General features: G+C 35.1%; 1 protein-coding gene across 1 annotated transcript in view; it reads left to right on the plus strand.

The window, feature by feature from the left end:
- LOC139685913 (cell adhesion molecule Dscam2-like) overlaps window positions 1-23,085 on the plus strand; it is a 680,584-nt gene that overhangs the window by 613,796 nt on the left and 43,703 nt on the right. Inside the window, exons 24-27 of the mRNA XM_071583048.1 lie at window positions 1,992-2,133; window positions 16,365-16,492; window positions 18,515-18,723; window positions 20,221-20,443. Coding sequence (XP_071439149.1) covers window positions 1,992-2,133; window positions 16,365-16,492; window positions 18,515-18,723; window positions 20,221-20,443 — 702 coding nt within the window. The remainder of the gene's footprint in view (window positions 1-1,991; window positions 2,134-16,364; window positions 16,493-18,514; window positions 18,724-20,220; window positions 20,444-23,085) is intronic.

Raw genomic sequence — 23,085 nt, forward strand, 5'->3', positions numbered from 1 at the left:
CTGTTACTGGTGCCTTGTTTTTCTTCTAATACTCTGTCAAATGCACTTCTTGGAGTATGTGGCCTTGGTCATTTTTGACACCATCTTTCAGTGGTTTCAGATCTGGGCATAGTTCTTTGAACAACTCCTAACATCGGTTTTCTTCCCAAATATTCCTCTCTTATCAGTATATTCACACTTGCATCTATTTGGTTGGATTTCATCTTTCTTTGTCCAAATTGACTCTTTACCAACTCAAGTAATCTTTTAGTGTTTCCCTTCTTCAAGACATTGTCAACTTTTCGCAGCAGTTTTCAATCCACTCTTCCTTAGCCCTCCTTGGCTCTTAAATGGCTTGGTTAAATTATTTATTACAGGGACCTTCTCACCTTCATATCTAAAATTCCTTTGTTTTCTCCTTTTCACAATAATCTTCTTTATCATCTCAGCTACCCAAGGTCACCAAATTTCTGAGATTGTTTTGGCAAATATCTTCTGCTGCCTTTGTGAGTACTTTCTTGAGGTCATTCCATCTCCCTTCTATATTGTTCTCCTTTCTATTCTCCTCCCTTTTCCAAGTACTCTTGATTTCATTTCCTTGTGGTTTTAAAGCCATCGTATTTCCAAATGCTTTTTATTCTATTCCAAAACAAGTCTCTTTATACCCACTCAATTTTAAATTAAAATTGGCTTCTTTTGAAAAAGAATTGATGAGCACACTACAAATATTTAGATCATCAAACATTTCATGATTGAAAAATCTTTCACTACAATTAAAAAATTACTTCTACAACTAAAACTTAGAATGTAAAATAATTTTGGAGGAAGAGCTAAATTCATTTAAAATTTACATGATCTGAAGCAGAATTATATAAATCAGAAACATTATATTCTAGCTCTAGATATAAATATAAATAATTGGTAATATAATTTTTAACATAATGTTGACTTTAGTAGCCTTAACTTGGTGGAACTCCAACTTAATGTAAAATGCTAAGTCAATTTTTTTCCAATTTATTTTTAAATACAGCACTTGTTGTGAGGTTTCAATATCATCATCCAGAAACTTGATGATGACATTAAAGCACATATGTTTCTACATAAATTGTAAAATTTAACCACATTTTATTTCTTTCCATGTTAATGCACTTTTCCTTTTGACTCATATCCCCTATTATATGATATATGACTTGATATTTCTCTTCCTATTTACCCTTTTCCTCTGGAACTGATGCCAACCCTTTGTTAGTCTGTCAGCTACCCACCCCTTTCAATGGTAATAAATTTAATTCCATTCAACAACTGCTAAATTATGATTCAAATACCTGATCATCTGCATTCCATCACAAGTATTTTCTTGGTTCATTCATCTTAAAATCCTCTCAGCATATCTTTTTCAGGATATCGATTCATAAAAGCCTTAATTGAATGGTGTCAATTTCATTATTGGTCCATCTGTAAATGTAGCACATTTCTTGCATTGTTATTCCAAAGCCACGTGTCATCAAATTGATCACTAAAATTCAAAGAACATTCTAATTTTTCAACATAGCCAAAAGGAAAGCCAAAATTATGTTATTATATATATAATGTTCCTTGAAAGTTATAAACTATCATTTTCTTCAACCAATGGCCATGGATGTGGCAAAACTTTTTTCTCTATAAAATGCTCCTGAAATTAGTGAGAGCAAAACATTTAATGATTAACAGTCATTAAATATCAATGGATCAGATTGAAATTAATTCAAATTTTTAATGTGCTCAAGCATTAAATATCCTAAAAAAAGAAAATCGTTTCATTATCTTATATCTACCATTACTTTCATTTCTGCACATTTAATGTTGGATTTCAGCCTATTTGTATTCTTTCTGTGTTTCTCTCTTTGCAGTTGACCCATTATTTCACCCGTAGCCCATGGTTGATTTTTGTATATTTGTAATAGCCAATAGTTACTTTTATATTAGAAGGTCATGTACTGACCCATGCTCTCTTACTCAATCTTTCCTTTCAGTCCATGCTGCAATATACTCATTTGGACAGCAAGTCATTGTACCATGGAAACAAGAAGTTCGACTTCCTTGCCAGCATGTGGGAAAACCTGAGCCGTCAGTAGGTTGGAGACAGTGGGGACAACCAGTAAAAATGGGGTCCAGGTACACAGAATGCCTTTGAAGTCTTAAGATTCAATCAAAAGTTCAGAGAAGCCATTGCTGAAATCTTTAATTCAACAAAATGTTTCTAGGCTTGATTCTTTCTTCATAGTGCAGCTGGTGTGCCCTTATATATGCCTTACATTCTTCTGGAATATTTTAAATTATTAATCCTCTCAGCAAACATTTGTGGTGCATTTGTGGGAATTTATCCTTTTTGAAAGAAGAAATGACTGAATAGGTATATTTTTATAAGAATGTGTTAAGCAGGCATGTACCAGCAATTGTTGCAGAATGATTTTTCACATTGCAAGAAACTGAATATTGCAGGGTTTCTTAATTAGGTTTGGTTGTTCAAAGCAGTCTGCATATTAGTTAACTGAAGACTGAGCAACAAGTTAACTTCTACAGTAAAATGTGCATCAAAAGAAGCTCAGTGGTAAAAACAGCTTTTGTTTGAATGAATTCCTCCCAGATAGGCAAGATTTATCAGCTGTACAAAAAGAACATTTCGATGTTCCATTTAATCACTGGCTCTTGAAGTAAAGGCTTTACAAAAGTTCTCATTGATACAGGAAATAAATAATTCATCCATTCATTCAAACCAATGAATTGCCTATTTTTAAAAGAAGTGTTCTCAATATCTGAAATTACACTACTTTCAGACCAAGTTCTATATCATTAGGAGGAAGCAATATTGTGATCCATTATGGATAGTGGAGCATTTGAATTGATGGTGCAAGAATACAAGTGAAAATAATCAATGCCAAGTGAAAGTAATTCAGTGTCAAAAGTTATTTTCTTCCGCTGAAATTTACAACACATATTCAACAGAAAATTCAATAATAATAATTAATTAATGCTTGTAATGGTGCCTACAGTTTGCATCATTTGTTAGCAACAGTGTTTCCTTCTGTATATGTGAATCCAATTGGTGGGTCATGTGACAGCTTCTGTCTGAAGGTATTACATAAAGTGCAGTTAAATGTGGACTTATTTTAAGATTTAATCTTAGGTTCAATTTTTCTAAATCACTCTTTGGCAGAGTAGACAGTCATTTTCCAAAGTTTGGTCATCATTGGCTAGGAGAATCAGCTATTTTAGCATTATTTTTATGCTTTGCAAATTTTGGCACAATGTTTTTTAGAGTGAAAGGGGTAGAGTTAATGAAGGCATAAAATAAAATAGAAGTAGATTGGAGGGATAGGAGAGCTATCCAAAACTTTCACATGTCTAAGACTGCTCATGCACTGGGGGGGGGGGGGGGGGGGAAGAGTCCAGATTTGCAGTGTCAGGAAAATGAGTAAGACCATTATGCCCGATGCTGTTGAACATATATGTGGAGGAAATGGCTAAAGAGGCATGGGAAGAACTGGAGATAGAAATGTAAGTTGTGGGACAATTCATTAAATCAAACAGGTTTGCATATGATCAAGCTTTAATTTCTCAGTCAGGCAAGTGAATGCACAATCTTTTGAGCATAATGGAAAGTCATTACTATTGAAATGGGATGTGAAAAAATGTAATTAAACAAAGGTTATGCAGTTTTCCAGAAAGAGGAAGGCTAAGTTAAACATTAATATAGGTTTAGAGACACTGCAGGAAATGCTGCAACAGTAACTATCAACGGAGTAGTCTACCAATACACATATCAATGCAACAATTATCAAAGTGTAAAAATCATTCAACTTAACTGGGATTCAAACCCAGATCACTCAATCTCCGGCAAAGTGCTTTAACCATTAAGTAACTGAGATATCTGGGGGCTCTATGTAGCACATACAGTATAACATATATGTATAAATACCTATAGCTGTGCATTTGCTATAAACAGTTGTAGGATGTGCGTATGTATGTGTGTGTGTATGTATGTGTACGTGTATGTTTGTGTTCTATTGTGCCATTATATATACATATACAATATATAATAACCTCCCCGGACTGCAACCTTGATGTGGTGGAAGGGCTTGTGCGTTCCGATGACCCCTAGAGCTGTGCTGGCGGGAGTAATAATAATTGCTCCTGGTAGGGTCACCCATGCCAGATAGGTCGAAGGTTAAGAGCCAGATGAAAGGTAGTCAACGCAGCATCTGTTCTTCAGTGAGACGGCTGCAATGGCATCTGACCCCAGTGGGGCGGCCAGTAAGTGATGGTGTCACGTTAAAAACACTATTGAGGAAGGCAACAGGAAACCACCTCAATTATCATTCCCAAGATAAATATGATGATCACTAAAGAGATTTTGAGTCCTGGCAACTATGGGGCTTGGCCCAATTGGCCGTGTGTCGTGCCCGGCAGCAGGGGAGGCAAGGCTTCCGCAGCCATCATCCCACGAAACCTTTGCAAGGGAAAACCGGCAGCAGCAGGACAGAAGACGCAGGAGAAGAAGACCAAATCAGTTCGAATAGGAATGTGGAATGTTAGGACAATGATGAGGACAGGGAAATTGGAGAATATCAAGCGAGAGATGGGAAGGGGAAAAATAGATATTTTAGGTCTATGCGAGGTGAGATGGAAGGATAGTGGGGATTATTAGAGTGATAATTATAGAATAATATATAGCAGCGGGGATAAGAGCCAACAAGGGGTGGCCATAGTATTAAATGAAGAGGTAGGAAGAAGAGTAGTCAACATAGAACAGGTAACGGATAGAATATTACTAGTAGAGATAAAAGCAGAACCGACCAACTTGCCTATTATTAAGGTATACATGCCACCGAGCAACCATAAGGAAGAAGAGGTCGATAGGATATACGATTAATTAGAGGACATAGTCGCATATGTTCCTTCAGGGAAACATTTGATAGTGATGGTGGATTGGCATGCGATGGTAGGCAAAGGAAGAGATGGTGATGAGGTGGGGGACTATGGAATGGAATTATTAATTAAGCATGGTGGAAGATGCAGTGTGAGGATATGGAAAGTTTGCAGAGGAAGGGTGAAATTGGTGTGCTGTACAGAAAAGTTAAATCTTTATCAGAAAGTAAGAAAGGAAGATCTATGCTCACAATTAGAGATAAAGCCGGTAAGATAATAGTTGACACAGGAAAGTTCCAAGGAATATATAGAAGAACTGTGTAGCAAAGAACTTAGACCAACAAAGTTAGGCATAGAAAAGGAATATGACATAGAGGACAATAGCTTAGGTGCAGGCATACTCGACAATGAGATAGAAAGGGCATTAAGGGCGATGAAACTAAATAAGGCCCTGGGGGTGGATAACATTCAAATATTCATGCGGAACTAATGAAATGTTTAGGAAAATGTGGAAGGAAGAGGCTATATGGGCTGATTTGTAGTATCTATGAGGAAGGAATCTGGCCGGGAGACTTTGTGAGATCAGTTTTAGTTCCAATTCCGAAAAAGGTAAAGACTACATCATGTGAGGACTACAGGACAATAAGTTTGATATCCCACGCAGCTAAAGTTGTTCTCAGGATTATAAACATAAGGATAGAGAGTAGGGCAAATGATTACTTAGGGGATGATCAGTTTGGGTTTAGGAAGGGGAGAGGTACGCGTGTTGCCATTGCAGTAATGAGATTATTAATCAAGGGGAATGTAGAACACAACCAGAAGGTATTTTCCTTTTTCGTAGATTTCAAAAATGCATTTCATAGAGTGAATTGGGAAAACTAATGAGTATATTGCAGAAAATAGGAATAGATTGGAGGGAAAGGAGGCTAATCCGCAACCTGTACATGTCTCAGACTGCTCAGGTGAAAGTGGGGAACAGGGAGTCCGGATGGGCAGTGTTAGGAAGAGGTGTATGGCAGGGTTGCCCATTATCACCGTTGCTGTTCAACCTGTATGTAGAGGAAATGATTAAAGAGGCATGGGAAGAACTGGAGGTAGGAATGAAAGTGGGCGGGGAATTCGTAAAATCAGTTAGGTTTGCTGATGACCAAGCTTTAGTTTGTCAGTCAGCCAAGGGGTTGGAAGCATTGCTTAGTGAATTGGAAATTCACTGCGACAGGTATGGGATGAGAATCAATATTAATAAAACAAAGGTTATGCGATTCTCTGGAAAGAAAAAGGCTAAGCTAAACATTAAAATAGGAGGGCAAAAACTAGAGCAGGTAGAACAGTTTATGTATCTCGGCAGTGTTTTGGACCAACACGTTCAAGGTAGTAGAGACGTAAGGAGAAGAATTGCGCTAGGCAGAGAGGCTTTCACAAGGATGAGGAAGTTGATGAGAGGGACGCTGAGTAAGGATGTTAAGAAAAGACTCATAAAAACTTTGATATGGAGTGTAGCTATGTACAGCGCGGAAATGTGGTCATTGAAGCAGGAGGATGGACGTAGAATGGAGGCTTTTGAAATGTGGGTATGGAGAAGAATGGAGAAGGTGAAATGAACCAAGAAGTAAACAAATGAGCAAGTACTTGGTATGGTGGGCAAAGAGAGGGGTTTGTTGGGAGAAATCCTATGGAGGCAGGAAAAGTGGATGAAGGGGGTATTGACCGGCAGTGGGATGTTGAAGACTGTAATTGAGGGGAGAATGTTAGGCAAACCGGGAAAGGGAAGGATCAGGATGGGATGTTGGACGGGATGAAGGGAGGAAGAAGGTACTCAAAGATAAAGAGGTGTCTGATGCAGAGTAGGATACTGGATTTTGTGTTTTGCTAGGGGTCACAAATTATTTAATTAGTAATTATGTCCATCCAAAAACCTACCTTAACCAGTAGATTACCTAATAATAACTATATGTGTGTGTGTGTGTGTGTGTGTGTATGTATATATATATATATATATATATATATATATATATATATATATATATATATATATATATATATATATATACACACACACACACACATATATATATAAGAGATTATATGGCCATAATAACCATGTCATGATGCATATCTCAGCATGTATCATTTGATACATAAAAGGATATTTGGTACTTATTCATAATTTTCTTGAAACAATCATTCATTCTGTTCATCATTTTGACAAAATTATGGCAGCAGCAATGAATACTTTTTGCTTAGTTCCCATGCCTCATTTTTGTGCATATGTGCACATATTAGAGCCACAAAATTGATTACAATTCCATTTCCATACTGTTAAACATAGTTTGTTGAATTAATTTAAAATTATTCATTGCAAGTATTAGCAATAGTAGTATATCATATTTAAATATATTAATTAGAATAAGTCTCGCCAATTTGGAATTGAATCCCAGGCTAAGTGCATCTACAACTTCTGAGTGCAATAGTCTCCCTAAGGCTATCTGCTAAACCTACTACTGCCATCCCAAAAGACTGACCACAGTAATCAACCAGAAGGTTGGTTCAATTCCATCCAAAACAAGATGCCTAACAAATGAGTTGGAAAAAAAGGGAATGGGGACCTGTGCCTCTGGCACACTGTGGCATTTGCTCTACTTGAAATGGCCTTTCAGAGGTCCCATTAGTCCCAGCCACTGAACCTCCATTGCACAACCCTCCCACAAAACTTACAAATTGAGGTCGTCAACCTCTCTGACTCCCAAATATTTGGTATAGGTGGTTTTTATGCCTTCATGCACTAAAAAATGATTATGCAATGAACATTTGGTTGATTTTTCTAATTAATTTTTCTGGAAAAATTAGGTAGTGATTCTTCTTCTTAAATCTCGTGGAAGAAATTCAAATTAAGATCATCACTGCAAGAAGCATACAAAATTATTCACTGATGTGTAATAATAAGGAGAAATAGTTGAGAACACCCATCATTGTGTGACTGTCTAGTAATATGCTTCATGAGTAAATTAGTTGTATGGCGAAGTAAAAACTTTTCCAATGAACACCATTAATATTGAAAAAAGAGGGGAAGGTGTATAAGTAAATAGATCAGGAGAAATTGATTGCTGAGACCCAAGAATACCCATGGACACCCATCAGAAGTAAGAAATCTCACTCTACTTTTTTTATATTTTGGTTTGATGAGAATTTTGCTGGGTTAAATTTCAGTTATTTTCAATGTCAATTTACTTTGAGATTCACTAGCACATTGTCCATTTGAGTAAAGTAGTAGTTTTTATGGGAGGCGACCGACAGCTAAGGTCATTTGTGCAATTAGGGATGGATGGGAAAGGAAGGGTGAAGAGAAATCTGGCATCCGCATTAGCCTACTCTTGTTAAAAGGCACTAAGGGGTCTGCAGTTTAATAACCCATCCGTCGACATCGTACTCATTCAAAGTACTCTCCACAAAGTGCCTCAAGTAGGGATCATGATACCACTGAAAAATATTTGTTGTCTCCAGGATTTGAACTCAGACCATCTTGGTGGGAAGCCTGTAAGTTAGCCAATGCACCTGCCTGATAAGATATTTGTGTTCAATTGGTAGTTTTTATAAATGGCCTTCTTTGTCTTGGTTATGTTTTGGCATAAATCATCCAAGATATAAATTGGGCTGAAGAACATCATTTTATGTAGGAGGGTGATTAATTCACTCTGAATTGGTGCATGTGGGTGCTTTTGTGTATCGTGAAACAAAAATTCAACAAAGTGAACATGCATGTATAAATTGTGTCAGCAAGGAAGTGAAGTGCTTATAAGCGATAATGACATGTGATTGGTGTTTTCATAGTTATATTGAGAGACAGAAGAATGCTTTTATTCAGAATATGTTGAAGTGAAATGCAAAGAAAACATCTTCTGTATGATTTGGTGAGCAATGAAAATTGTCGAATGTAGTTATGCTACAAAATTCATAGAATTCAAAAATCATAGGATTCCATGCTTAGCATGGCAATGTGGGTGATAAATAAACATTGAAAAGATGTTGGCATTAGATTTGCAAGGGTGGGCTCTCCACTTAATTAATATTTCCTTAACACCAATCGTGTTTCTAATAATTAGTCAAATCTTATATTTAATTATTATCATTAATATATTTTAACTTCCTAAAAGTTTGCATGTATCATTCAGATTCAAAGTCCTGGAATCATCTCATCAGGAGACTGTAGCAGTCATTTTGTCAACTAGGATAAAACTTTTACCAAGCATTTACCACTGCTAATATAAAGAATATGTCACAACTAGTCAATTTGCCTATTTTCACGATGAACAGCCTGAGAGAGCCCAATGTGAAGAGCACTGAGTGTGAGTGAGGAATGATTGCTGGTGGTAAAATATGGGCCCATTCAGACGATATGCTATAAATGAAAATTAGTTAGCTGTTGAGGGTAGCTTAGGGCCCATATTGTTTTGTGAGATATCCTAGGAAATGGAGGATAATAGGGGTATTACCAGGACCACTAAACATGTGTATTGCCATGTTATAAAAGATTTCTAGGTGCCATGCATTAAATCTTGATGAAAAAATATAATAGAACAACAGTGATGAATGGAAGCCATTATATAATGTGTGGTGTTCAGTATGTCATAGTATTATGACTGTGATCTTAGCATATCAACTGAAATCATCATGTGCTAATAGAAAATGTTTATTTTTCTCAGCCACAATGAAAAGGCTATTTTGTTGTAATGGCTGAAAACAGAAATGTACATCATCTTCAATCATTTAAGAAGCATCTACTGGAAACTACATTTTAAATTCTCTTGATCTGTGAGAATACCAATGTGAACAATTTTTCCCAGTAATATACGCTTCCATGTATTGCATGAGAAACAAAGTGGAAATTAAGAGAGGAACACTACATAGTTGGGATTAATTATGCAGCAAAGTTTTGTCCATAGTTCAGAAAATATGAGATGTTCCTCACTGATTCATCTTCTGCAAAGCAGTGTTTTTGCAATTTATCAAGTATCCAGTAGCTATATATAATGTGATTTTTGAAGAAAAATGACAAAGACTTGTTGGTACTCAAATATATGGAGGAAGGCTTGGAACAATTAAGGTTGCATCAAACAATCACCACTAGGATGAAGAATTTTCTGGGGGGCAAGAATATAAGACTGGATGGATAATTAAAGAGGAAATAAGTGTTGGGGGAATATCTTTGAGTTGAAAAATATGTTGAGAGGAGATAAGACAAAATAAGTTGGGATGAATCAGCAAAACTTTCAATATGCAAGAATATCTGAAGTTTTTTGCTGTTTATTTGATAAGCTTAAAATAATTCCATTCAAGATATGAAAAGTTTTCTGGGTGAAAATAATACTTCTGGGATTGAGAAAATTGTTTGAGCAGGATGAGATAAAGTTTTCAGAACAAAAAATTAATGTCCTGTCCGGACAAAATGAAATGAAAGTTTGTGCGGAAAAAATTGCAAGAAGGAAGATTGAAAATTTACTTAGAGCCATGAAGGTGTGGTGTGCACATAGCCTTGTACATGTTCTTGAATATGCCAAAAATCATAAATACCTGTACTCTTATCAAGGAAATTACTAATCTAAAATGTCTCCCAGGAGATTTATACAGCAGCTCAGGCTATAAAATCTATATTCATTATTTCCCCGAAGCAATTCAAGTGCCTTCCCTTTGGAAGAAAATGATATGCAACTCTTTTGTGACCAACATGTCAAATCTAGTGTCAGAAATGGAAAAGAAAAATGCCTAGTGTGTGAACAAGTGAAGCGCATCAAGTGCACTGTGGTAGTGACAAGTGTATGTGACTGTTTAGTGAGTGATAGTTGTGAGTACAGCAGATGTCTCTTGATTCATTACATCTACAATTTTATGGATTATCATTACTTCCAGCAGTATTATTCAAGTGTTGGTGTTCAGGGAATATGATACACATTGCACAAAAAAGGAAAAAAATGAGATATTGAAAGCTGATGTGCAAACAATGTGAAGTGTTTAGGTAACTCAAAAATTTGAAATATACAAGTAGGTTGTTGTCCTAATGATCACCCAAGTAAAAAGAAGTTGCTAGCATACTGAATTCACCTTTCAGTAAATCAAGTGTTTGTGGTAATATCCAATAGCATAAAGTTGATTTATTCTAATATTGCACATAGTTGAGTGATGCTTGAGTATGCTACAGTGTATCAAGTAGAGTTGATTTTAGTGTAATGAACATTTTAAAGACTATTGGATTACATCAATACAAGAGGAGAGTCATTAAAAGGAATAATGACAATTATCTTCCATCTTCAGTTTGGTTGAGTGATAATATAGCATTCTCAATGGAGCATATTCGCTAAGAAGGATTTCAGTAGCAGTCTCAGTGGAAGATTTACTTCAGCAAAGACTGCATGTGATAGATAACCTTGGCTTAACTTTTTTAAAACTTTTTTCCTTCATGTGTTACAGTGAAAACAATGAGATGTATATTTTAATTCTATCCAAAGGTGACTTAATATTTTTCACTATAGTCCTTTTGAAATTTTTCCAGTCTTTTTCAGTTCCCTGAACTCCTATGCAAAACGTTTAGCCAAGAAGAGCTTGACATCAGAGTTTGACTTCAAGGCAGAAGTGAGGGAAATGGCACAGACTCAGGTTGTTCCACACAGGTTCACATATGATGGCATAGTAGACTCATACCAAATTATCTCTGTTCAAGTATAATTTGAAGTGTACTTTTCAGCCTAAAGTATCGCCCAAAGTCCTTTGGTTGGAATTTGTTGAAGGCAAAAAAACAATGAAGCTAGTTTCACTTCAAGCACTTAAAATATATCATACTATTGTACCATACTACGTACTAAACACTACTATAACTGTCAGTAATTATACATACATCGAGAATGACTAAATTTTTTAATATTTTTAGAAATGAATAACACAAGACATAAAAAGTGTTAAGGGCACACAATCCCTGAAAACCAGTACTGTTTTTAAAGACATAATAACAAAATTTCATTTAAAATTCTATCCCATCAAGGTGATAATAAATATTCATCTAATATTTCTCTTTTTGACTCCTCATTTAAGGAGTTGTCATCATGGTTGCAAATTACTCCTTTAAGGGATATTCTTCTATTTAAATTTGTGCCTTCATTTACTTGCATTCTTCATAAAAAGAAATGCACCAAGAGACTATTCATTTAAAGTCAGCTTTAGCAATCTTGCTCATCATATGCTTATTCAGTTCAAAAATTTTATCCATAATGATAAATTATATTAATTTGATACAGCTGCAAGGAAGGCACATTAAATGTGAACCTACTTTTCAGAAATTGATTTTTGTAGCCTGTCCAAAGAGGAGAGCAATTTAATCTTTTTACCAGCTATGTGTTGATTTTTAATTCAGAAAAAAGGCTTACCATATTTGATGGTATATAAGACATACTGGCATATAAAATGCATTCTCATTTAGCTGGGCACACTTAAGAAAAAAGTTTTAACAGCCCATGCCAAGGTAGAGATAATTTATTAGGGCAATTTTTATCATAAATAATTCCACACAGTTAGAAGAGGACCCACTGTTTTGCTCTGATAACCTTTGATAAAATATGGTACATTCATTCAATCTCTCTCTTACAGTATTGCAGAAGCAAGCAACATGCTAACAAAACCATAAAATAGCAACAAAAAACAATCATTACTCCAACATTCTTCAATTGAATAATTACATTATATATTAGTGAATACAATGGAGTCAAAATATTAACCACCATGGTTGACATTTACTAACAAAATAACATCCAGTACTGATTGTTAATGTATGGAGTTCATACCTTCACATATAAGATGCAGGTGATTTTTTGAACCATAATTCTGGAAAAAAGGTCCATCTTGTATGTCATCACTTATGGTAACTGACCAGAGTAACTTATATTTCACCTAAGATTTTATTTAAAACACTATGACCTAGGTTTTATCAGTCAGCATCATCAGGTCTGCCAAATGGCAAGACCTAGTTTGTAGTGTTTTGAATAAAGTCATGTAAGGAACATGACTATATTGCTCTTGTAATTGCACAGCAATTCCACAAATTTATGCTGGATGCCATCAATTACACCAGAAAGAGGCATTGTATGTATTGTCTAAACTACAAGTCAATGACAAGATATCATCAGTCCATAAAGAAAAAGTTTACCAGCTTATGCATAAGAATAGTCCTTTCTTCATCCCTTTCAACTGATGAATGGAAATGTGATGTATTTTAAGTTTGCTGCCATTTATTGTAGGAATCCATGAAGGAGCTGGGCTTGAAGGACATATCTAGACTTCCAAGAAGAGTTAGGTATCTAACTCTAATGTTCTAAGAATATGTCGCACAGTCAGCTTAAATGTTGTGATACTATGATGGGGCACTCTGTAGCAAGCCATAACTATCATTTCAGGACAACAAATTCACTATAAATGACAGAGCCACAGGAAAATGCAGAGAACAATATAAGTCAGTGTAAGACATGCTATTATAATTCTTAATTATGATAGTAACACGAAGTATACCTCAGGCATGTCATCAGAATATCTGGAGAGCAAGTTTGGTTTTTTGCTGTAACTCCCCATTTATGGTTGATAATACTTCAAGTGGATAGGGGGATGGCAAGAGTGTCTTCATGAATTTTCCTGACCAACAATCCAAAGTAAACACTTTTTCATGATTGACTACCATGGAAAGTAAAAAAAAGGGTGTAGAAATATTCCTTAAAAAATTGGTATGCTAGGAAATATGGCCAACCATTGTTTTCACATTGATATTGTCTCATCAGTCTGATTTACTTCAAAGAATTTACCACTTAGTTTGAATCCAGCTGGACGAAGATGGCTCAGATGACTGAGCATGGGAAGCCCAGGGATGTTGTTTACCTTGTTATCTGCATGACTTTCTACTAAAGTAACACATGAATGGTTATTTCTCAACTGGAATGGGTTCTGAGCTACATATTGTCATCTACTGTTGAATGATTTCATCAGGCCTGTATACATTGATGCACTCATATGCATAATTCTTTCAGGAGAATATTCTAGTAAAAGTCAATGGCCATAATAGTGTATGTATATTTTTCAGGCACATCAGTCAATTAAACCTTGCATTGAAGATTTGCTTTATTGCATGCATTATTTTAATGTGTAACACTTTCATAATATTGAATATCAATATTTATAATGATTGATTTCACTGTGTGTGCTCTGTGACCTACATACTCTTTATTATGGTGATGGCTAATCACCTGTTTTCATGTATCAGTTTAACGTCCAATCAGTTATGATATTTTCCACAGGTTTCCTCTCTTGTACAAATATTTCATTGGTGGTGTTCTCAGAAAACTGACATTCATTTTCAAATACAAATGTAAAACAACATATTAAATAAATAGTAAATACTTGCATTCGTGCATCAAAAAGGTGCTTTTCTGTTCATACCCATCAGATAGTTGAAATTCTTCAATTCATCCAATTTATAGGCATATCTCTAAGCTTTTCATGGAAAATTACTCTTCCTTCATGGTAGAGGTGATATATTCGGTGTGTTTTAATCCAAAAAGGTGAAATCATTTCAACCTTCACCCAAGCTGAGTGATATTTTGGGTACCTGTTCTTCCTGGGAAACCACAGGTGGCACAGGGAAAGGAACTGGCCCCCCTACCCTGATGTCTGAATTTCACATGCCGTTGGGCTAAGTATTGGGTGAGCTCTACCCTTACTTATCAAACCAATCTTCCAGTCGATTACTGTGGTGTAATACTTAAATGGCCTCAATGCCAAAATAGATTACATGATTACAGTTATACATATTTTAAGATGCTTATGGACCAATGTAGATGATTGGCCTCCTTGGAAAATCTTGAAAACTGCTTTTATTGTATACACAGTTGATAGCACAGAGCACATAATAATTAGTAGTCCTCTTTTTCTGTGGTCTTTGTAATTCCTCTGGTAAAAACTAGAGTCCACCTATAAAATTTAAAGGTTATATAAGTATTAAAAATAATATTATTTTGATGTATGTAATTAAGATAAATGAATTACAGCAAATTCGTCCATATTTTCAAATGTTTTCCTTAAGTGTAGAGATAGAGTGGGCACTAAAAAAGTAACATTGAGAATAGCAAGATCAATTTTTGTGAGGAAGAGTTGCAGATGACTCCCATATTTGCTAGTATTATTCATGTTGGCTTTGTTCAGTTTTCAATGTGATTCACATAGCAGGGCATACTTATTTCTCTTCCAATGGTCACTGAGTCATATCCTGCTAATTATGATAGATTAGGATGGAATATTGGATATTTTCTTTATCATATTTGCATGAAAATACTTCGAGGGAAGCTAAATAATTTTTGAGGAAGAGTATTTGAGTATTGATCCCTTTACACTGCTCATTTATTGCAACCTAATGCAGACAGTAGTTTTTTTTAATTCTATTGCATGAGTCACTGTGATAATTCCACTAAATGACTACTTGTTCCCAAGAAAAGACAAAAACATAGTTATGCCTAATACAAAAGCAAAACAGTGAATAATGAAGCCAAAGAAATAGCAGAAAATATATAAATTTTAAGTCATATATGTGTTGATGAATCCTGTTTTCTTATCTTTTGGTCAGTTTTTTAACATCTATGCCATTTCAAACAACAAAAATTCCATAGGAATTGTGGTGATGATTTGAAAATACATAAAATGGTGCATGAATAATTTTCACACTAATGTAGACCTTATTGGATATTGAAATTTAAAGTGGCATAAAAGTCAGTTAATTATGAGTTTAGATCAAAAAAGAAAATGTAAGTAAAATTCATATTCTGTCAAAATGTGTATTTCAGAAGTGAGTTAAAAGTGTCACTACCTCTATATTTTAAATTATAAATCAAAATATTTTTGGAAATTGTTTGTGATTTTTTTACTCTATTGGGATATTTTTGATACATAAAAACTGATCCTCCTGTGTATTAATTGTAACAGCCAAAGTTGGTTGAAAGTTTTGAAAACTTCCAGCAATGATGCAGTATGTCAATTTTATTTTCCACGTATTATTTATACCAATACCAGCCAATAAAACTTTTCATTGATAATTGGGTCAAATCCTGGTGATGTTGAATAGTGTCAGTGCATCATTTTTGTGCACTACACATGCATGCTATGCTGAAATCTTGCCCATTAGACTAATTAATTTCTTAATCTCTTGTACCACAAATAATAATTGAATTTCCATTGTAAACTGAATCTACACACCTTAGTTTTATTAAAAGTTGTGAGCAATGATGCCAATTTGTTTCCATTTCAATATATCATTATTTAGCACAGTTTGGATTGTGAGCCCAACTCCACTGTATAGCAGCACGCATAACAGTCCCATTTTTAATGAATTGGTTGATTGAAATTAGAGTATGGTTTTATTAGTTTTCATCAGGTTACTGATTTAGTTCTAATTATTTTAGGTTCAAGCTCCTTGGTGATGGCTCTTTACTAATAATGGATTTGAGGCGTGATGACAGTGGTAACTACACCTGCCACGTAGAAAACAGACATGGCTCTGATGAAATTACTCACCGTCTTACTGTTCAAGGTAAATACTTAAATCATTATCTTGCTATTTATGAAGCAGAAAAACTACAGTTAGGTATTTATATAACTGTCTAGTATGCCATACGTAGGTTTTAATTCTAATTCGGCATTGGCATACATTTCAAATTGGAATGAACTGGTCATTGTAAGAAACTTTGTATCATTGTAATAAATATGTATCAAACATTGATTGTACTTAATTCTTACTTTATTAGCATTTCTTTCATGCCTTCCTTCATTTTATGGCAGTTATTGCACTCTTATGTATGTTCACTTTTCATTTATCCACCTACCTGAGCAGCCAGGTAAATCTAAAATTCTAAACTTTTATGCAAGTATGCCTTTATATCCCATTGTTTAACCCTTACCCAGAACTTTTTGTGTTAATTGCAGGCTTTGATTCCTATTTGTGCTTCAAGAAAATTTTAGAATTTAATAAATATCTTTCTCACACTCCCCTGTGATATGTTTCCCATGACAAAACCTTTTCTTGTGATATTCGAAAACTATTCTTCAAATGCTATCATTCTTACTATGAATAAAATATGCAAATAAATATTTATTTTTAGCATAAAAAATTATGTATGCACAATTAAACCTAGTTCAATGGTCACCTCATTAAGTACAACTTTTTTCCAGAACCTAACATATCTCCAGGAGTTTCTCCTCCTTTCAGTAACTGCATTCTTCAGAGGCTAATTTTTCCTATGCTTTGGCCAGTAGCTCCTACCCCTTTGGCCAGTATCATTATAGCATTTAAAAGTTTCATGAAAAACCCAGCATTACCTATTGCAATACCCCACTGTATACAGCTAAAGGCTCTGTATTTTTCATGGGAAATTATCGTCAGATATTTCACCAATTTAGACAATTTTGAGTGGAATTCAAACATATTTACTAAATCTAAAAATATGCCCTTTTTCTAAAAATGAAATTATTTAGTCACAATTCAGGTTTTGATGCGGAGACATCATTTTTAGCAAAAGTCTCATACAGGACCAAAGATAGAATTCACAAGCCAAGGAAAGCAGTATATGTGAAAGAACCTATGAATACAATGCCAAGTTCTTAAGATAGATAGGATGTCACTTTTGCACTAGAATTATGGGAAATCAAATGCGCACTGTCCTGTAATTTACCAATTCAATGATATCTGAGCAAAATTTAGAGTTTAATCAAAACTGTGGCTCTATTATAAAAGTGCTTCATTTTCAAAGCAAATGGGAGAAATTAGATGCCTTAAAGTAAAAGAAATATTGTAGAGAATTTAGGTGTTCCCTCTCATGAACAAGCATTTACTATAGTCTAGTTTCTCCCTTTTCTCCATTAGCTTCTCCTTGATGCCTTCCTTCCCGCTAACTGCAGGGTACCATTCTTGCATCCAGTTTAGAAGGCATTATCAGTGTCCAATCAATACCAGAATTTCCATTACACTATAGGACGGAATAATTATTGGAATTAATTTCTCCTGAGAAAAGGTCTTTATCATTAATCTCCCAAAAGAAGTTAGGCTCCAAACCCAATTCTTCAACTTTTTTCTGCTGAAAAAGGTGAAAGATGAATCTCCTGAAAAAACTAAGCCTCAAAAAATGCTGAAAAAATAAATCAATGAGAATGGATTTTTTATAGGATGCACAGTTATACTTCCTAAGAATTAAACCTTAACATTGTTGCAAGAGTTGATTTTCAATGTGATCCAAGAAATAAAGATACTTGACAACTACTTTCACTAAATTTCTAGATGTATAGTATATTTTGCATTCATATCTGCTGAGGGCATCATATCCAGCAGTTAAACTTATCATAGAAAGTTAATCTCTAAGACAGACATATTTTCAAGTGAGGCTCTGTCCATACTTTTTGAACAAGGGAATTTTGTCTGCATCATATGGTTTACCTTACTTGAACCTTTTTTTAAAATCATATTGTTACAAATATAGTTTGCAGTCAATGAATTAATTACATGTGAATATATTTTTAAAACAATTTTTAGAAAACTTTCACTGAATTTTAATTTCTTCAGTGCCACCTTCAGCTCCCTTGCTTCACGCAACAAGTACCTCAAGCAGCTCCATCAATTTGCAGTGGAAACAGGGTGATGATGGAGGTTCTCCTATTGAAGGATTTGTACTCCATTACAAGAAGGACCTTGGAGATTGGGAGGAGAAAAAAGTGAGCCGAAAAGAGAGCAGCCATATTTTAAACAAGTTATTATGTGGAACTTCTTATCAGGTATGTGTGATTAGTTGTTTAGTGCTGTTAATACATGGTAATCATAATGTACAGTAAAATATCAATTTAGCATTCTTAGAGAACTAATGTAATGAAAAGTGTAATTGAAAATTTCATTAAATAGAAGTTGGTAAACTATTTATCTGATAGCTCATTTTCATGATTTTTAATTTAAGCATGTCACAAAAAAACTGTCTGTAGTATTTAATTTTGTTGGAAAAATTGCTGCAAATATTAATTAATAGTAATATACCATCAGAAATGATTAAATTCTTAGTTAATGCTTGTCAATTGCCATTCCTTGGTGTGCTCAGAACTGAAATTCATGGACCCTTTTAAGTTTTGCTCAATATTCAATATCCCTTTTACTTAACATTTCAAATATTTCCTTTATCCATCATGATTTATTATTCCAAGCATGCAAAATTCAGGTGAACTGTAAATAATGGATAGAAATAGTAATGGGCACAGAATTCAGTTGATCATTGTGCCATGCACTCTAGCAAGTTAACAAATTCAACAGTTTCCTATGTTTGTCTAGTAGATCAGACATTCTGCCCCAGTAAGATTTGGTGAGACAGTTAATGTGGGAGTGATTCCACGCACCATAAATTTTACTTTCCATCTCGCCTTGCCCATTTGGCCAAGATCTGCTTGGTCCTACCAATTTATCCCCCAAACAATTTTAAAAGCCCCAGCAGATATTTTCTTTATTCAAAAAGCTGGTTTTATGAAGTCACTCATTCTAACACTTCACAGGAAAGTTTACTCTTAATGAAGGTTAGATAAATGATTAAGTTAGGAGAGGAACCTGATAAAAAAGCAGTTAAGACTCGCCATTATATCCAGATTCATTACTCACTTGCCGTCATCAGAACTAGAGAAGTACATGAACTATTACAGTTCATGAACTTGACAATTATTCAAAGAAATAATTATCAAGAGCATGATCAATTCTTTCATTTGGCTCTTTCCAAGAGAATGCTAATTATCTTCCCCTCAGAAAGGTGTCTACTATTTGCCTAAAGAGTCATTTTAGAGAGAGGAATTGGAATCAACTTCTACTTGAAACTTCATATGGTGAGCTAGAGTAAGAAGGAAGATACAGTTATGATATTTTCAAGATGTGACAACAACAATATCAAGCCAAGATTGTCAAACAAAAATTAATATCTATTATTATTTTTTTATATTTTCACAGTAATGTGGTGAATTTCATGTCAAAGCCCATGGTTCAACTTGGTAAAATGGAGATTTCATAGTTAACGGAGTTCAATGCAGTGAAGTTTTTCATGCAATTTTAATACTGTGGAGCTAGGATTGGGACAAGGGGTCATACAATTAGGAATCTTTGAGGGACATATGTTTTCATGAGATAGAGGTTTTATTCCACTTAAAAAAAATGTCCTTGAAAATTTTCCAACTTTTGAGATTTGTGTACTTCCATCTGAACACCCATTAGTAGAATATTACTGAAGGAATTCATTCTTTTGACAGATGTTCATCAATGCCTACAACAAGATTGGAATGGGTAATCCAAGTGAAACTATAATTGCTTCAACTGATGGAGGAAAACCAGGATTAATTCCTCCAATGGAGTTTATTTCTGTTAACTCAACATCTGTTACTCTTCGATTAGATAAATGGAATGATGGCGGATGCCCAATTTTGTATTTTGAATTGAACTACAGAAGAAAAGATGAAGCTCTCTGGACTCAAGGTAATTAGATTGACTATTTTTAGCATTTCTTTCTTGAGCTTTCCTAATTGGTTTAGTATATGCTGTGAAATCTTTATCAAATTTAACACACCTGGTAATCTTTTGAGGCATTAACTTCATGGACTTTTTGCAAACATATCTCTTTAGTTTTCAAAAAGTTCTCTTGGGTTTCCCACTGGGTCAGGTTGCAGTACACCGATGTTTCGATAGCTGACTCTGCCATCATCTTCTGGGTGAAGTTCAGAGCATAAAAAAGGCCTGGTATTTATACTCTCCGCCAAGCCTCAGGTGTGCCCTAATTGGTCGGAAGTGTTAATGTTTTGGTGTCTAGTCAGATTTCAATGGCTTCTTTCACCACACGATCCCAGTAGCCATTGGTGTGGCATAGCACTGATTTGGAAGCCATTGTCGCTGTTGAAAGTGCTCCACTACGACCAATCGGATCGGATCGGATCCGATTGGTCGTAGTGGAGCACTTTCAACAGCGACAATGGCTTCCAAATCAGTGCTATGCCACACCAATGGCTACTGGGATCGTGTGGTGAAAGAAGCCATTGAAATCTGACTAGACACCAAAACATTAACACTTCCGACCAATTAGGGCACACCTGAGGCTTGGCGGAGAGTATAAATACCAGGCCTTTTTTATGATCTGAACTTCACCCAGAAGATGATGGCAGTCAGCTATCGAAACGTCGGTGTACTGCAACCTGACCCAGTGGGAAACCCGAGAGAAATTCTTGAATACCATACGCTGGGAAAACCTGAAATCCTTCATATCTCTTTAGTTGTACTAGCAATAATGGATTGGTATCAGGGTTTTATATAATTATAGAATATAAGCCTCACATTTGCATGAGACTGTCACCGTTTATGGTATTTTGCATTCTCTTACTGACTAGGCATTGAATTTCCTTCATGGCATAGTTCATGAAAGCAAAAAAACTCCAAATTGCATCAGATATTCATTCAGTGATATCATGAATCTGGCATGACCAAACATGAAACTTAGTGGCTCTTAGCCCCACACACACCAGCATAATCATGCATAGCCAACCTGTTGATCTTCAAATATACCTTAAGTTCACCCATGCATGAGACAATATGATAGTCTCTTTCCTGAATGGACTCAATTTTTGTTAGACTGTAGGATAAACTTGATATTAATACTTATTTTGTATTTTATCAGTTTATTTCATTGATGCTATTCAGCTGTTGTTAACATTCGTTCCATTGAGTTTCCATGTAATAATGGTTACAATAATTCAGACCTGTATTATTTCATACTTTGGCCCACTAAGTTACATTCTTCATCACTTTTACCAAATCCTAGGGTATTTATGCTACAAAATTCATTTTTATGCCACAAATTTAAATTTAGTTATTATCTTCTCTTTAATAGAATATCAAATACAGAATTGATCATTTATAAAATTATAATATATATTTAGACACCACAAAAGACGCAGGTATACATGGAAAATGCCAGGTGACTCAGGAAGATATCAGCTAGATAATATCCTGGTTAGACACAGGTTTAGGAACAGTGTGATAAATTCGCACAGCTTCCCGGGAGTGGATGCGGACTCTGACCACAATTTAGTTGTTATGAAATGTAGTGTACGTTTCAAAAAGATAAGGCAGGGGCGGCAGGTTAGAAAATGGAATGTAGAAGCATTACATGGTTTGAAAAGGAAGGAGTACAAACAGGCAGTAGAGAAAATCATGGAGGATTGTAAAGATCTAAGTACTATCGAAGAAAAATGGGAAAGTATCAAGAAAGGGTTATCGAAAGCCGCAAAAGACACTATTGGAACCGTTAACGCTAGAAGGATTAGGAAACCATGGATCACGGATGAGATGATTACAAAGATGGATGAGAGGAGATTTGGAAGAATGTAAATACAGAGTAAGGCAAAATGAAGTACAAAGAGTTAAACAATAAATTGAGGGGGCCACAAATAAAGCAAAAGAAGGATGGTGGAAGACCCAGTGCAAGGATATGGAAAGTTTGCAGAGGAAGGGTGAAATTGGTGTGCTGTACAGCAAAGTTAAATCTTTATCAGAAAGTAAGAAAGGGAGATCTATGCTAACAGCTAGAGATAAGGCAGGTAAGGTAATAGTTGATACAGGAAAGATCCAAGAGAAATGGAAGGAATACATAGAAGAACTTTATAGTACAGAACTTAGACCAACAAAGTTATGCATTGAAATGAATATGATGTAGAGGAAAACAGCTTAGGTCCAGGCATACTCAACAATGAGATAGAAAGGGCATTAAAGGAGATGAAACTAAATAAGGCCGTGGGAGTGGATAACATTCCTGCGGAACTGCTGAAATGTTTAGGCAAATGTGGAAGGAAGAGGCTATATGGGCTGATTTGTAGTATTTATGAGGAAGGAATATGGCCGGAAGACTTTGTGAGATCAGTTTTAGTTCCTATTCCGAAAAAGATAAAGGCTACATCATGTGAGGACTACAGGACAAAAAGTTTGATATCCCACGCAGCTAAAGTGGCTCTCAGGATCATAAACAAAAGGATAGAGAGGAGTGTAAATGATTACTTAGGGGATGATCAGTTTGGGTTTAGGAAGGGGAGAGGTACACATGATGCCATTGCAGTAATGAGATTACTAATCCA

The sequence above is a fragment of the Hetaerina americana genome, unplaced genomic scaffold, assembly GCF_022747635.1.
Source record: "Hetaerina americana unplaced genomic scaffold, ioHetAmer1.1.p SCAF_12, whole genome shotgun sequence".
NCBI lineage: Eukaryota > Metazoa > Arthropoda > Insecta > Odonata > Calopterygidae > Hetaerina > Hetaerina americana.